General features: G+C 40.6%; 1 protein-coding gene across 2 annotated transcripts in view; it reads right to left on the bottom strand.

The window, feature by feature from the left end:
• Positions 1–16,848, bottom strand: part of erbb4b (erb-b2 receptor tyrosine kinase 4b) — a 453,698-nt gene that overhangs the window by 88,816 nt on the left and 348,034 nt on the right. For both annotated transcript variants that reach the window (XM_070543942.1, XM_070543941.1), the window contains 2 exons: positions 15,028–15,160; positions 8,472–8,562 (listed from right to left, as the gene is read on the bottom strand). In XM_070543942.1, the coding sequence (XP_070400043.1) occupies positions 8,472–8,562; positions 15,028–15,160 (224 nt within the window). The remainder of the gene's footprint in view (positions 1–8,471; positions 8,563–15,027; positions 15,161–16,848) is intronic.

Here is a 16,848-nt window from a genome sequence, read left to right as displayed (position 1 = left end):
ATAAACCATAACAACAAAAATAAAGAGCTCACCTTAATAGAGCTAACGGGTAGTATTACTTGAACCCAAACAACCAAAAGACAAACTCTCTTTCTGAAAAAAGGTACAAACAAAAGGGCCTCACAGTAGTATTCCAACTTAAAGTGCTCAAGCGCTCAAATGTCAAGAGCTAATGAATCAATGAAGGCTGCTAGTTTAACTAAGTCTCATAAAACGCCAAAAAGGCTAAACAAAAGCAGCTAAGTTTAATAAAGTCTCCAAATAATCAAAAGGAGACTATTCCAACACCTGAGCTCTCAACAAACTCCTCTACTTCACTTCTTTACTCTCTCTACTCACACTTTCTACCCCCTTCTGACTCTACAGCCTCCCGGAATGAGAGTTCAGCAGCTCCTTAAAGGGACAATATGGAAGTTTGACAGCCAAAAACATGTATAGAAATAATAAATTTCTTCTTCATACATTCTCCTGCAATGCCCTGGTCCTGTAGAATGAGCCCTGGCATTTTTACTGTGATCGCCAGTTTTTCTGTAAAATCACAGAAAAAGAGAGCTGCTCGGGTCGAGCAGGCTGCTTCATGCGTGTTCACGCTCAGGCATAGCCCGTAGCATTTGCTATCAGTAGCTTTAGCAGCAGAGAGAGAGGCAGTGCCACTTTGTCGCTGTTCCTAACGCCTAGTGACAAAGCTAGCTACATTTCTGAGGACCCTTAGCTACTTTCTGCAGAACTTTCTTCTAGATATTTCCTGCAAATTAGCAACAAAATAGCCATTTTCGTTCCGAACCGTTCTTTAAACGTTGTTTCAGCGGTCATCAAGGATATAAATGTTACAGATACAAAGGATGTCACTGGCGCTTTAGCTCACCTAGTAAGACATTGGACTCTTGTGCAGAAGACCTGGGTTTGATTCTGGATGTTAACATAGTTTATTTAGAGTTTCTTTTTTACATTAATGGTATATTTTTTACAGTAAGATGGCCAAGGTTTTATTTGAGACATGCCGAACGGCATTGAATTCACAGATAAAAAAGATGTGGGTTCAACTTTCATTTTGGAACAATTTTTCAAGCAAGGGAAGAGAATGATCTGAGCATGCAGGAGGACTGACCCATCATAAACCTTTGTCGGCTGTGCTGAAGAGAAAGGTACAGAACCAAATTATTTAATTAATTAGCTGCGCGTTCTCCTGTCCTCCAGGCCACCCACACACCCACCCACACACACACACACACACACACACGCACACACACACACACGCACGCACACACACACACACAAGGGACTGTCTCAGCTGTTATTTTTGTTAAGGAGCGTGCACGTACAGCATGCGCGCCTCATGCACGAGCCTACTATTGAAGCTGCCGTTACACTTTTGGCCTGAGGGGGCAATCGCGAGCATAAAAATTCAAAACTCCGTAAAATCTCTTTAAGTAGCAGCAGCAGCTGATTAGCGTGATGGGGAGCAGCTGGGTGGAGCCTTCAGCAGGCTTCACTGCATTGAGTTGAACCTGACAGGAAAACAACTGGAAAATAACAGAGCTGAACAGCAACAATATGGTAAGCTGGCTGGAAGGTGTTCAGGTTTACCCCTGGGGTTGTAACACAGGTATTCAGACCCACAATCAACAATAAATTGTGAGTCTTCGCAAGCACATTATAAAGGAAGAATTGCGTGTGGACAAATGGGTCTTAGTTTTATTTTTAAATAAAGTGTCAATAAGAAGGTGGATGTAACTTCTCCTAAAGATAAGAAATGACTTTCATGAAACCTCTACAAATGTCTAAATGTTTAAACATGTTGAAATATTACAGCTGGGAAATGATCAGTAAGCATTAAAGCTGGGGTACTTTATGATTTTACAGTAAATTTAGAAATTCTTAAATGCGATTATCACATATAATAGTTCTGTGGTATAAAATAGGTAATCTTTCATCATTTATATTTCCCTTAAGTCCATCCCCAGGGACCTCATTTATCAAACGTTCGGAGAAACTGTCCTATATTCCCTCCTGCGGCCGAAATTTAGAATGTGTGTATGATCAGTCAAAAGTCTGATGTTTCAAGCGTGCGGTGGCCTCTCGTACGCATGTTCCTCCGCAATCATCTGATGATAAATCCCACCTTTGGTCACGCTACGTCCTCAGCATGTGAGGGGATTCCCTATTTGTTTTTTTTTCCAGAAAAAATAAGGAAAACTTTATTGACAACGAGACAGAGACGCTGGCTGTTGAAGCGCAATAAATAAACAAATAAATAAAAATAAACACACAAGAGGTTATAAACGCTGTCGGGACAGAGGAGAGGTTGCCGTTAGAAAAAAAAACTGAATATGGATTTGATTAATCGTAGAGTAACAGGTTCTCATTTACATTTAAGGAGTCGTTCTGTTTGGAGTTAAGCCTGAGTCGTGTGTCTCCGTCAGCTCCAAAAGGGAGAGACATGCACGCACGGACGGAGACAATTTGCCCTCATACTTCTCCGTCTCCTGGGAAAAGTTTCAAAGCAATTCCCCGCAAGGACAACAGAGGGCGTAGTGCTGTTCTGTGGTATCCTGTCATGTATCTGGTCCAAGATAGTGTGTTTAGATTGTGTTTTTTGTATATAAGAGACTTTTTCACACAGACAAATTTGTCTCTCATTCTCCTCCACCTCCTCATGCGCTCGCCACCTCTAAACCCAAGTTTCCTGTCAATTCCGTCCACAAATAAAACGCTTGCTGTGCATCTTTTCACTCCTCCAGTCACGGGGGAGTTAAATGTTCATATTTTTAGAGTTTTTTCACGAGGTATTCTTAATGCTTCTCCGTGTCTGCCGCTAGATATCCTTGGCTCTCTTTATGTTTTTGAGGGCGCAATGGCGGCGGTGTAGACGACAGCGGTGCCCTGACCAATCACAAGCTTACGTTCTCCGTCTCGACGGACGGACGTTAAAGCCTGAGTCATGCTTCTCCGTCAGCTCTAAAAGAGAGACACACATGCACGGACGGAGACATTTTGCCCTCATAGCTCTCCGTCTCCTGGAGAGTGTTGCAAAGCAATTCCCCACCAGGACAACAGAGGGCGTAGCGCTGTTCTGTGGTATCCTGTCATGTATCGGTCCAAGATCGTGTGTTTAGATTGTGTTTTTTGTATATAAGAGACTTTTTAACACAGACAAATTTGTCTCTCATTTTCCTCCACCTCTCATGCGCTCGCCACCTCTAAACCCACGTTTCCCGTCATTTCCGTCCACAAATAAAACGCTTGCTGCGCATCTTTTCACTCCTCCAGTCACGGGGGAGTTAAATGTTCATATTTTTAGAGTTTTTTCACGAGGTATTCTTAATGCTTCTCCGTGTCTGCCGCTAGATATCCTTGGCTCTCTTTATGTTTTTGAGGGCGCAATGGCGGCGGTGTAGACGACAGCGGTGCCCTGACCAATCACAAGCTTACGTTCTCCGTCTCGACGGACGGACGTTAAAGCCTGAGTCATGCTTCTCCGTCAGCTCTAAAAGAGAGACACACATGCACGGACGGAGACATTTTGCCCTCATAGCTCTCCGTCTCCTGGAGAGTGTTGCAAAGCAATTCCCCACCAGGACAACAGAGGGCGTAGCGCTGTTCTGTGGTATCCTGTCATGTATCGGTCCAAGATCGTGTGTTTAGATTGTGTTTTTTGTATATAAGAGACTTTTTAACACAGACAAATTTGTCTCTCATTTTCCTCCACCTCTCATGCGCTCGCCACCTCTAAACCCACGTTTCCCGTCATTTCCGTCCACAAATAAAACGCTTGCTGCGCATCTTTTCACTCCTCCAGTCACGGGGGAGTTAAATGTTCATATTTTTAGAGTTTTTTCACGAGGTATTCTTAATGCTTCTCCGTGTCTGCCGCTAGATATCCTTGGCTCTCTTTATGTTTTTGAGGGCGCAATGGCGGCGGTGTAGACGACAGCGGTGCCCTGACCAATCACAAGCTTACGTTCTCCGTCTCGACGGACGGACGTTAAAGCCTGAGTCATGCTTCTCCGTCAGCTCTAAAAGAGAGACACACATGCACGGACGGAGACATTTTGCCCTCATAGCTCTCCGTCTCCTGGAGAGTGTTGCAAAGCAATTCCCCACCAGGACAACAGAGGGCGTAGCGCTGTTCTGTGGTATCCTGTCATGTATCGGTCCAAGATAGTGTGTTTAGATTGTGTTTTTTGTATATAAGAGACTTTTTAACACAGACAAATTTGTCTCTCATTTTCCTCCACCTCTTCATGCGCTCGCCACCTCTAAACCCACGTTTCCCGTCATTTCCGTCCACAAATAAAACGCTTGCTGCGCATCTTTTCACTCCTCCAGTTACGGGGGAATTAAACGTTCATATTTTTTGAGTTTTTTTGCGAGGTATTCTTCAAGCTTCTCTGTATCTGCCGCCAGTTATCCTCAGCTCTCTTTGTTTATGAGGGCGCAATGGCGGCTGTGTAGACGACAGCGGTGCCCTGACCAATCACAAGCTTGCGTTCTTCGTCTCGACAGACAGATGTTTATAAAAGAGAGTTTGACTCCATCCGTCCTTGCGGAGGCTCTCCAGCAGGCCCGCAAGGACAGATAATGGCGTTACGTGTCTCCGCACTGATGCAGACACAAGCATGATTCGGGCTTTAGTTTCATTTAGAAATGTTGTCTGACAGAGTGCAGCCTCAGCCTCTTCTGAGATGTCAGTCTGTTTACGAGTATGATCGGGGAGCAGGAGGTGGTTCGGGGGGGGTTCGTAGTTGTAAAATAAAATATGAACTGGAATCGGATTCGTGAGGTTTGTCTGTCGCGCCACAAAGGGTCCCAAATCACAGCATAGCAGAAGGAATTCCTAGTGCGCTCAAGAAGAATGTGTTCCCTCCAGTGTGAGCACACTGTTAAATCCTCAGATAACACAGATTAGTCATGATCAGTGATGGGAATAACAACAAATTTTTTTTCAGTATCGAGTAATCTAATTAATTGTTTTATCATAACACAGTTTCCGTTACTGATAAGAAAATGCGTGCGTTACTAATTCAGCAGCGCGGTGTGTGTGTTGAAGCCGTCATTAGCTGATAGGGAACTAAAGAGGCGGATGTTTTCATCCAAGCACATCACGACCCGTGAAGAACGACGTGATGAATAATCTACGGCTGCAGACCCGCAGATTCACTGCTGCAGGCGTGAATTTGCAGCCATGCACTTCTTGGCGTGACAGCGGGACGTCCCGAATATCCACTCATCTGTTGACCGCACAGACGTCATAATCTTCTACCTTCCTAGATCATCCAACTACCTGTTTCTGATCATTTCTTTAGTCCCGCTGTAACCCTGATTGCATCAGTCTCAGACGTCATGGACGTCTTTACCACCCAGCTTCAGCTGTTCTCTGTTTGGGTCTGACCCTAGTTAACTGAAGTCCTCCATCAGATTTGTGCCTCTTCTAGTGTCATTTTAAAGGATTTTATTTATTTATTTAACCGTTACTAGATTAGCAGCAACAGAAATGCTACTAAAACACGCAATCATGCGAAGCTGGAAGAATTAAAATACTGTGCAAAATTACATTTATTTCAGTTATTTAACTAGACTGAGAGACCATTTAAAGGCTCAGGAACCTTCACAGGTGTTTCTGTTTACAATTGTACATTTTAAATGATTGGGGTCTTGTTAAATATCACACAGTGATATTTTAAATGTCTAGATTAGTGTACTGTTCCCGTTTGATGTTCCTCCTGTTTAAGTGCCCATTTATTTCAGTTATTCAGTTTTATAGAAAACAAAATTGGACATACATTTTATTATGTTCCAGTCATTAGTCATTTATATCTCAGTATTGTAGTAATTTATAATAAATTAAGTTTAATTAGGGGAGGAACCAGTTGTTCTTGCATTCTTTAATGAAAAAAGTAACAAAATAGTTATTTTTGTTGGTAATTATAGTTACTTTTATAAGCTTGTAACTTGGTAAGGAACTCAGTTGCTTTGTTGACAAAGTAATCAGTAACTATAACTAATTACTTCCCAACACTGGTCATGATATAATGTCAGATTCCCGTCAGTAAATGTATTTTATTTCCCGTGTGTCTTTTATTGGTTTTATCACCAATTATGCGCAAAAGCTGTTTTTCCACCGATATAATTACATACTGGGTACATTTGTGAATAAGGAACAAGCGTAGATGAGACCTTCACAATTGCCGTTCCCCCGTTCTACCACTAGATGTTGTTCCTATGCATGGTCAGAGCTGTTATTATATTTAGTAACATTTTCACACACAGGTACAAACTGTTAAATGCCACACAATGCGTAACATCATTCCCACCTCATGAAATACGCGCCAATCTGTTTGTAAGTATGGTTGGTCTTTACAGAAAATCCAATCATTTACACAAGCCCAGAGCATTGACCAGTAGATTTGTGTTTCCACAAGCAGGAGCTCTCAATCAAACAAGCAGATCCCCAGTGTCCAACCTTCGTTACTGGGGGCCTCAGACGCCTCAGTTAACTAAGCATACCAACCTAGCTTGAATGCTAACTTGACCTGCATTGAATTAAAGTCAGTCTGTAAGTGTCAAGCTTACTGGAAGAGGAGAAATAGGAACAAAATAATTTTTATATCTTGCGTATTGGAGCTAAGTGATTACTATAGCGCTCAACCTTGCGCTAGACTGTATTAGCCTGTTGGAGCATCAGATAGAGTTGGCAGGGGTGTGCTAGAATCACTTGTGCCAGATCCCTGCAGGTTTCAGATGTTTCCGTGCTTGAATGCTCCAGAGTTGATTAAAACAAGTGACTGCAGCTCCAGCAAAACCCAGTGACGGCAAAGGAGAATCTGTTAGTCTGACAACTGCTATATTTTGGAAGTGACTTTATTCTTCATCCATTAACGCCTGCAGCTCATCCTAATGCATTTTTTCCTGCAACTTTAGCCCCTGCTGTGTCCATCGTTATGGGCTTGACACACGGGAGGCGACATCGCCTCTCCTCCATTCATTTTCAATGAGACATGCGCGACAAAGCGATAATCGCGGGTCTCTCTCCTACTAAGCGAAATGCGAAAAACGTGCGTGTGAAAGTTTGCACTCGTGCACGTGTCGTGCACGTACGACCCAGCGACGCGATCCCAGAAAGTTGAAACATTTTCAACTTTTCATCGCTGTCGCTCGGACGAGGACCAATCAGCGGAGGTTTCATTCACTGACCAATGAGCGGACAGGATGCTCCGTACATCTCCGAGCAAACATGGAGGAGAAGTTGATTATTATTATGTTTATATAGTAAAATCAGAAGTAAGATTTCACTTAACTCTAGCAGCACCTTGTGAAACATCATATCTACCGCTTTATTAACTCTGAACCGCTTAAATCACCTTAATTCCCTCCAACCTGACACAGCCAAACAGAACAACGGAAGTTTCGATTTCGCCATGGAACAGAACGCGTAGACTGCTTTGCCGCTGGCCGCTGCCGCGGATCGTCTCCCGTGTGACAGGTAATAAAAGCGACAGCGACAAATTTCGCTGATCGCGGTCGTTTGTCGCCTCCCGTGTGTCGAGCCCATTAGTTTGCACAGCTCAATTAGATAGCACAGAGTGCTAAATGCTCTAACAATTGTGTTTTTGTGACAGCTAAACAAGCGCTGCTTGTATTGTAATAATTGATGCTGAGAAGCAGGGTAGCAGCAGGACAGAAAGGTGCAAGTTGTATTTGTGCTGCTCAACATGTACATGTATATTTCCAGTGAACAAAAGTCAGCGTCATCTGAAGGATGAGGGAGTGATTCAGTAATTAGAGGAGGGACAATTTAAGAATATATTCTGACTTCTACAGAAACTCCAAATACTTATGAGCACTTGCAGCAAAGTGTTTTGAAAAAGTCACCTTTCACTGCCTTCGTTCAAGATTAAACTGGAATATTATTTAGGTCATGTTGATCCATGGCGGGATACAACTTAGATATTTTCTGCATGCAGTTACATCTTTTTGCATCAGTTTATTCCTAATAACATTGTACAATGCGTAGGAAGATTAGTCATGTTTTTTCTTCTTCATCCTGTTTTTTTTAGGCCTTCATCTTTGTGCTTCCCAGGTTATACCCTTAGGCTACTGAGGTGCGAGAGTTACATTCTAAACAAAAAACTGTCAAATACTTTTTTTTTTTTACTATATTCTGACTCACTTGTTGAAAGCCAAAAAAATAAATAAAAACACAAAGTTCTTTATTTATTTATTTATTCATTTTTTCTTTAAACAATGTTTTTTTTTCCTTAAAACAATAATGAAAGAGGTTTGTTTTTCCTAACTGATGGCTTGTCCTATTTGGGTGACAAGATTGTGTTGTAGTGTATTTTCCAATGACAAACTAATAAAAAGAATATTAGTGCATGGCACTTCTTTGTATTTACAACTTGGTTATCTGTTATTTAGGGAGAAAACAGCTAAAAGCTTCGCTCTACCTCTGAGTGCTGGAGGAAGCTTACCGGGCCCTGGCAGGTCAAAGAGTCATCTGCTCGTTCACACTGGGCATCACACTCCACACACACCGACCCATTGGCATACTCTCGAAAATCCCTAAAAATGAAGAGAGAGAGAAAGAGAGAAGGAGTAATGGAGTTTGACAGGCACCTGATGGAGAAGCCTTCTCAGTGGCCCTGTGGTAAAGTGTCTGCCCTGGTAGTGGGAGATTGAAGTTCAAATCCCAGTCGGGTCATACCAAAGACCTTAAAAATGGGACCCAATGCCTCCCTCCTTGACGCTCAGCTTTACGGGGTTGGATTGGGTGGGTTAAACCACCAAATAGTTCCCAAGCGCAGCCACTGCTGCAGCTCACCACTCCCCAACGGAGATGGGTCAAATGCAGAGTAAATTCACCAGTGTGCGATGATGACTAATGGGACTTAAACATTAATGGAAACAAGGCAGATGAACCAAACTAGCTTTCGAAACTTCTAATAAGAAGATTACATCCTCCGTGTCAGACTTCCTTAGATTTTTCCTTCCAGAATGCTCTTTCCAAGATCCTTTTTCATGACTGAAGACATGCTCCAAATTATTGTTTTATTTTTATTTTATTTAAATCAATGTTGTTTGAATTAATCCAGAGCAAAAACGACAAGATGGAAGCTTTGAGGGAGCCTGAAGATTTTGAACTCTCAGGGTCGAAACCGTCGAGGGGTGCAGGGCCCGTGAGGGGTGCAACGTTTTCAGAACCAATTAAATGAAGTGCACTTATTCAATCTCTGCAATCTTTTTGCAATAGTGGAACACTAGATTGGCCTCAGAAAGTCATTAAATCGGACCACACTGCATCAGAGTTGGCACTTTGCCTTCACTGGTACAGGAGAAGGAAAATTAGACTGGAGTTCTGGTCTTTTGCTTAGTGAGGAAAAACAGCAATAAAGGGGGGAAATGCTGCTGTTCCAGTGGGAATACAATCAAATTAATATTAATTATGCTTCATCTGGCCTTCATAAAACCTTCAAAGGGGTATGCAAGGTAAAAACCTTCGTCTGTATGCATGCTGGTTAAAATACGAAATGCTGCAATAAAACTAAAAGATATCATTTGTGATTTTAGAGCTACACGATCTTGAACTGGGTTCTGCTTTCTTGTGCTTTCTGTTCCTTTTAGGACAAAAATGATGCAATACATGCAATAAATCAAACTAAATAATAGAGAATTCTTTGCTGATCCAATCCACGCTGACCTTTCCAAACAACGGGATTCAAGGAAATGTGGAGTTTTATGATACAGGTGTATTTTAAGGTGGAGTACCTCAGTTGCTAGGCAATACCATCAAAAACGTGGAGACTATCTCAATGGTTCAATGAATGCCGATTATCAAAAAAAAAGTGCAACATCAGGATTGTTTATTTAAATTCACAAAATTTAAACTATTTTCAAATACAACCCCTAAACTGTTTTTCAACATCAACCAAAAACGTGGAGATTCTTCTTGTTTTCTGCAGAGTCGACCCATGCTGTGCTTCTGTTGCTCATACTCAAATCAAACATGTACAGTTAGATTTGAATCAATACTGTTTTGTGAGATTTTTATTTTTTTATGTGTTGTTTGTCAGAGATAGTTTTTTTTGTAGTTATTTAAGCTACATAAACACTTGAGGAAAATAAAAACTCTCAATGCAACCCTAAAATATGAAATGACTCTTTGCTTTTTGTGTTGCACGTTTCATCTGGAGCACGTTTTTTAGTCGTTCATAAGTTCTGATGAACCGAAAGCTGTAAACAAAATTTAAAGAGAGGCATAAACTATGAGGTACGCAAAGCAAAACAAAGACTGAAGTAGGAATATTAACGCGTGACAAAATAATGGTTACAAAAATGTGGGAGACGTTAAGGTTCATTGAAAGTCAGCGTTGAGTCGATAACGTTCTGGTCATCACGGTGACACTGAGGCCGTGAGTGGTGCAGACGTGCAGGTGGACAGGTAGGCAGGGCGTGGCCCCGTGCGCAAGCAGAGACTGTGACACGCAGTGACACGCCTAGCCCTCCTGTCCTAACAGCAGCCGCAGGTCCTCCTGCTCCTTCTCCAGAAGTGGCCCACAAAAGTGTGTCAAAAACTCTGAACTCCATAAAAAATATATCCCACAAATCTGAGTGAGAAATAAACATTTAGGCAAATAAATAAATAAATAATCTAAACCATTAACTGCCCAAGGTGCAGGCTTTCTCACTATTTTATGGGGAAGAAGATAACATCTCTCAACTCTGCAGGGGGGCTTTTGTGTTGTTGCCATCACTTTTAAATTGTACTTCATTCCCTTTGGCTCTTAACATAATCCCCTTAAAGCAGACACATTATATTAGACTTGTAAATGACAAAAACATTGGATTTTTCTGAAAACTTTTCAGAGAATGCGTAGTTTGATTTGTTATTTAGAAATAGACAGCTTTAAATTTGTTTCAAAATATCGAGAAGTTTGGAAACTGTATAACTGCCGTGTTTTGCAAAACAAGCAAACTAAAAAAAAAAAAAAAGTTTGTTTGCATATCCCCCCCATGCATGCACAGAAACTCCCACAAACCAAAAACATGCACATTAGGTGAACTGGGTATGTGTGACTGACGATTTTCCACTATCGGAGCTTCCAGGTAATTTCACTGAACCTTCCCGGCAAGCGTGTCTCTCCATTACACCAAGCCGTAATAAAGTGAACATTTTCAGGGCCCTTTTAGGAACCAACGGCATGCCTAAACTGGGGGAATGTACTCGGAAATGCTCAGGAGTGTATCATCTCTGGGAAAGACTTGTGGTTAACTCATGCTGATTGGTTATGACCCAGTAGGAAATGACCTCAGAATGTGCTGCCAAACAACCAGCATTTGTAAAATTGAAGAGTTGCTGATGAAGTGTAAGGGAAAAATAAATAAATAAAACAGCATTGATGCTTCTTCAAAATGGCTGTTTTTAAACTCTTGACATCAAAAAATGTGGTGGAAACCCCCCCCCCCAACGCTGTAATTCATGATGCTTTATTGCCTTACAGAGCACCATAAAAACCAATGTGTCTTCTGGTCATTGAACGCAACATTTTACGTCACACATTCGTTCTTTCACCCCCAAATGGATTAAACTATGGCGTATGGGGTAGACTAATGCAACGGGCCAATAAATGACCTTTTCTATATATTGGCCAAAATACCTCCCTAGTAAAGCTGATTTAAAGTCAGGCACATGCTTGGACAGCCTGGTACTGCTGCAGAATTTTATTTGAGGTTATTTTTATGTTCCTCTAAGAAACGCTCTAAAATGATTTCCAACTAAATCTATCAACTAAAAGTAAATCTTTTCATTTACCAGTTTTGCATATTTAATACCGGGTCGGTTTACTGATTTGTTTGGTTGATGTTAGGTAGATGTCTGATTTTAACAATAAGCAGTATATAAAACTCAGATTTAACAGCTGGTTAAATTCAGTGTTTTTAAAACTGATTCATCTTCTGAACGTTTGTGCATCAGCTGATGTTATCCGTGACATTTCACCATGAAAATAAGATGGAAAATGTCTAGGCCAGGAAAATCGGCCCAAAACATCGGCAGCACAGAGCGGCCATGACCATGACCTTTGCATATCGGCATTGATATTGGTAATAGAAAAATCAATATCAGTCGACTTCTATTAGTAATGTCTGTCGATGCCTTTGGCTCAGATCAGTGCAGCTGCAATATCCCGACATCTTATCAAAAGTCTTAATTTTGTATCTCCCGCTCATTTTTCTCCCTCCAACTAATGCCCTGGAACTCCTTTAGTGGAAATCCAGCTAATATGACCCTGTGATGGAGTGACAACCTGCCCAGGGTGTCCCCTGCCTCTTGCCTGATTACTGCTGGGGGTAAGCACCAGCTCCCTGGTGGCCCTACTGAGGAAAAATGGTTAAAAATAACAACAGTGCTGACTGGCACCAACCTTGAAAACCCCCCTTTCACCTGATGACACTTTTCAACATTTAACCTGGAGTCTGATCGTTTACTGTAAAACCGCTTGCTGATGTTATCAGTTTATAGTTGAGTTGCAAGCTGTCAGATCAACGATTTACTGCGTGTGAAAAAGTAAAAATAAAAAGGAACGGTATATTTCATACCGCTTTAATGAGGGTTTTTCAAACTGTTTCCTTGGAAGACGTGAACAGAGGAAATCAACATTATGTTTTTCTTCTTTCCTAGTTGGGGGGGGGGCATGTTTGATTGTGTTCATGCTACTGAAGTGAGTTTTATTCGCTCTTGGCATTTGCTAGAGTGCAGTATTTTCTTTTTCACTAGCTGCTGGACTTTCTTCTCTCCTGCCCATCACTTCAAAAGCTCCTTTTCTGTTACCATAGAGCTTTGACAGACATGTTCTACTGCTGCAACTGTATATCCCTTTGTAGTCTGTGGCTGACCAAATATGGTGCTGCTGAGGAACCGGAAAGAAGGAAATGCCGTCAGTTAGTCATAACTAAATTAATAATAAATGTGTTTTAAAAAGCAAAAACATGATATCATATGTAAAAAAACAAAAATCAAGATTGACTGTACAAAGGTGTATATTCATGTATTATACCTGGTTACAACAAAACACTCAAACATGTCACCATGCAGCCCTCCTGTTCTAATCTTTGGTGAATAAAATATCCAGGAACAAAATGGAAACCTTTGATCCGATTATGAAGAAAGTAAATTCAGTCCCTCTGACCTCACTTCTATATTTGGAAAACCAGCAGATTTGCTTTGTAGTAACTATTCTAGCTAAGAAAAGGATGCTAACACAAACAAAAGTAGCAATTTCCATTCATTTTTATGTGCATGTGTCTATTTATCCATCTACGAAGATTAACAATTTTGTTTTGGTTAAAATCTATTTGTGTATTTATGTTTTTGATTTGCAATAGGCTGACTTAACTGCACAAATACAAAGAAAATATATAAACATGTATGTCATTTTTACATAATTAATCGAATGTCTCCTGACCCCTCTAAGGACACTCAGAATAAAAACTGCTCCTTGCCCTCAACTGCAATTGTAGACTAGTAGAATTTCATTTGACCAAAATAGGTAAATACATGCATTTTAAAACGGTGGCACAGTTGTTAGCGCTGTTGCCTTACAACAAGAAGGTTGCAGGTTCAAAACCCAGCTGCGGCCTTTCTGCGTGGAGTTGCATGTTCTCCCCATGCATGGGTGGGTTTCCTCCGGGTACTCCGGTTTCCCCCACAAATCACAACATGCCCTATGGGTTAACAATTGTACGTTGCTTCGGATAAAAACATCTGACAAATAAATAAACATAAACAAAAAAGTATTATGAAAAGATTTGTGAAATTATGATCAAATATTAAATCAAATCAAAGCTTTTGTCACGGCCTGAGGTGGATTCCTGCTGTCACTCTCTGTCTTTTGAGTTTTTCCCTCTGCAGGTGGGCGTGTCTGGAGGTTGACCAAGCTGCAGCAGATCTGCTCATCAGCTGGCCAGGGGTATTTAAGCAGCTGGGAGACTTCTACACCTCGCTGGATGATTACTCTACCTGGGTACCTTCTAACAGCCACTAGTTTATCTTATTCGAGCTCTTCAAACCTTTTGAGAATTAGATTGTGTTTTTGGAATTTGGATTTTTAAGAATTTAATGAGATTTTGGATTTTTGCCTTTTGACCTCCTGCTCTTGTTCCCAGACAAACCTACACACTCATCTTAGACTGGCAGAACTCTGGAGCCCACACCACCTGGATCTCCAACCCCGCTTGCCTCTCAGCCTCACCCCTGGCCAGAACCACCTCCAGCTGCTCACCTAAACTTCCTGGACCTCCCCAAGCTCAGCTCCCTCCACGTCTCACTTCTTGGATCTCAGTCCCTGCAAAGCCTCTCAACCCAGACCGGACCACTCCTCCCTCAAACCAGTTCCCTCCTCTCCAGACCCTAAGTCCTCCGCACAAGTCTGATTCCTTATTCCCTCCGCAAATTGGATCTAACCCCGATCTGTCCACAGATTTCCCGCACCAGCTTCCTTGTGCAAGAACTCAGCTACATTTACGCTGCTTCCTTGGTTTCCCTTTAATAAATCCTTATTTAAACATTTTACACCATCTCTGATCTGATTCTGTATGTCGTGGGTTAGATTTCTTCACCACAACATGACAGCTTTATTTATAAAGCGCCTTCCGCAACCCTGTCAGGAAGCCCAAGGCGCTGAACATGGTACAGTACAATGTTAAAGAAAGTAATGACTAATAAAAAATGTTAAATATTATCTCTATCACTGGCCTTTGTTAAAAACACACTTGTGATCACCAGTGATAGGCACTAATAGAATAAATACATAAATAATAAATAAATTTATATACAATATATATATATTTATGCATTTTTAATATATTTTTTACATATTTAATATTCCTGTGTAAAAAATGTTTTAGTGTGAAACATCATTCATTTATCCATCCATAATTATTACATTGCCTGTCAAAATTAAAGATTCCATGCTTCAAACAGCCATTTTCCTTTCCAGCTATATCAGCATGATGCCTGCCTGCATTGCTTACCCTTCATAAAGGTTGCAGGAATCTACGCAGATTCGTCCACGGCTAAAGTGGCGGCAGGACAGGCACTGGTCTGGACCTGGACCCCAGCACCCATCATCTGAACACAGAGGGTCGCACACCATTCGCTCTCTGGCTGCTCAAAACACACAGGGACAAAACATGGAGAAAATGACAGCATTTAAACATGTCAAACTACACCATAGAGTCAAAGTAATGAATAAACTGAAGAAAAAAAGTTCAGTTCCTTAGTATCCACATATTGAGCAAGGGCAAAACGGTCAAGGTGTCACAAACCTAGTGGTACAGATTTTCGAAGAAGTGGAAGGAGAAGAAAATTAAAAAGAACAACAACAACAACAAAAACAATAGAGATGAACAAGAACAGCAACAACAAGGAAAATAAAAAAGGAACAAAAAGAAGAACATGAACTAGAAGCAGAGAAAGAAAGAATGAAAAAAGAAAAGTAAAAGCACAAAACTGAAAAAGAACAGGTAGAAGAAAAAGACTAATGAGAAAACAAAATGAAAAAGAACAAGAAAAAAGAAAAAAAGAGAAAAAAGGGAACAAAAAAAGGAGAAGCAGAGAGAAAATAATTGAGAAAAGAAAAAAAATGAAAAAGAAGACAAAGAACAATAACAACGTAAAAGAAGGGAAAAAAAACAACAAAAAGTTGAACAAGCCATTTTTGTGTCAGGTCTTGGACCTGGACCCCAGCACCCATCTTTTTCCAAGGAGTTGTGACCTTTCCAGGCTATTTCCTCTGCCCTGTAATCAGATTTTTCTCTTTGTTCTTTGTCTCATTTTTAAAGTAACTGCTACATCTGAGATTTCTATACTGAAAAAGTATAAATAAAAGAGGAAAAAAGCACAGAAGATTTTAGAGATACAGAAACATCCCTTTTGTGGTCAATTCCACCTTGTTAATGGATTTTTAAATAGCTTGTTCTCTCGTTTCTTTCCCTAATAGATTATTCATAATTATTTAAAAAGGTCAGATATGTTTTTCCTGTCCAGGAAACATGTAGGACATGGATTTTGGTGTCACAATGCTTACAATTTCCTGAAAAAGGAATGCAGATAGAAAAATAAAAAGACAAAAATCAATTGCTACTTTCAAGGGCAAAAGATGAAAGCTTTGCTTTTCATAAGAGACAAAACCACCTGTGCAGGGCTTCTAGCTCCACAGGTAAACTGAATGGGTAGAGAAGAAAGGGGAGAATAGAAAGGTTGGGCAGTGAAGAAAAGACATTAACTGTGCAGCAAGATCAAAAACATGGCAACTTCAGATGTGTCTGAAATGGTTGGAAACGAAAAGGCCTGACATGAGGGAGACAGAACTGGCTAAGCAGAGAGACTAAGGCTTTTTTTTACAGAGAAAAGGAAAGAAAAGAACAAATTATCCAAAAGGTCTGTATAGAAATGAAAATGTGAAGAATTATGAATATAACAGTAAAAAGGAAATGTGAAAAACATGAGCAATTTCTGTCATTTTTCTCTTTTCAAGTATAAAATGAGGAAGCAGAAATATAGATAAAACATCTCAATAAATAAATGGACATTAAACATCGTAGGTATGGTCTCGCCTTAGAAAACTGTATCCCCACTTCTGTTTTGTTCTAAAGCTGAATTTAGCTGCCATGGTCATTATCATCTGAGATATACTTTTTTTAACTGACAACAAATTGATACATTTCATATAGTTTACAACCAAAATATGGATTAATTATGTTAATTAGCAATAAAAGTGTAAAATTTGCATTATTTGAATTTGGAACCAGCAGCTATAGAAGGTAATGTGGATGTAATGCATTAAAGAGGTC

This window comes from Nothobranchius furzeri, chromosome 14, assembly GCF_043380555.1.
Source record: "Nothobranchius furzeri strain GRZ-AD chromosome 14, NfurGRZ-RIMD1, whole genome shotgun sequence".
Lineage (NCBI taxonomy): Eukaryota > Metazoa > Chordata > Actinopteri > Cyprinodontiformes > Nothobranchiidae > Nothobranchius > Nothobranchius furzeri.
The sequence above is the reverse complement of the archived record's forward strand: the minus strand, read 5'-3'. Positions and strand labels throughout refer to the sequence as shown.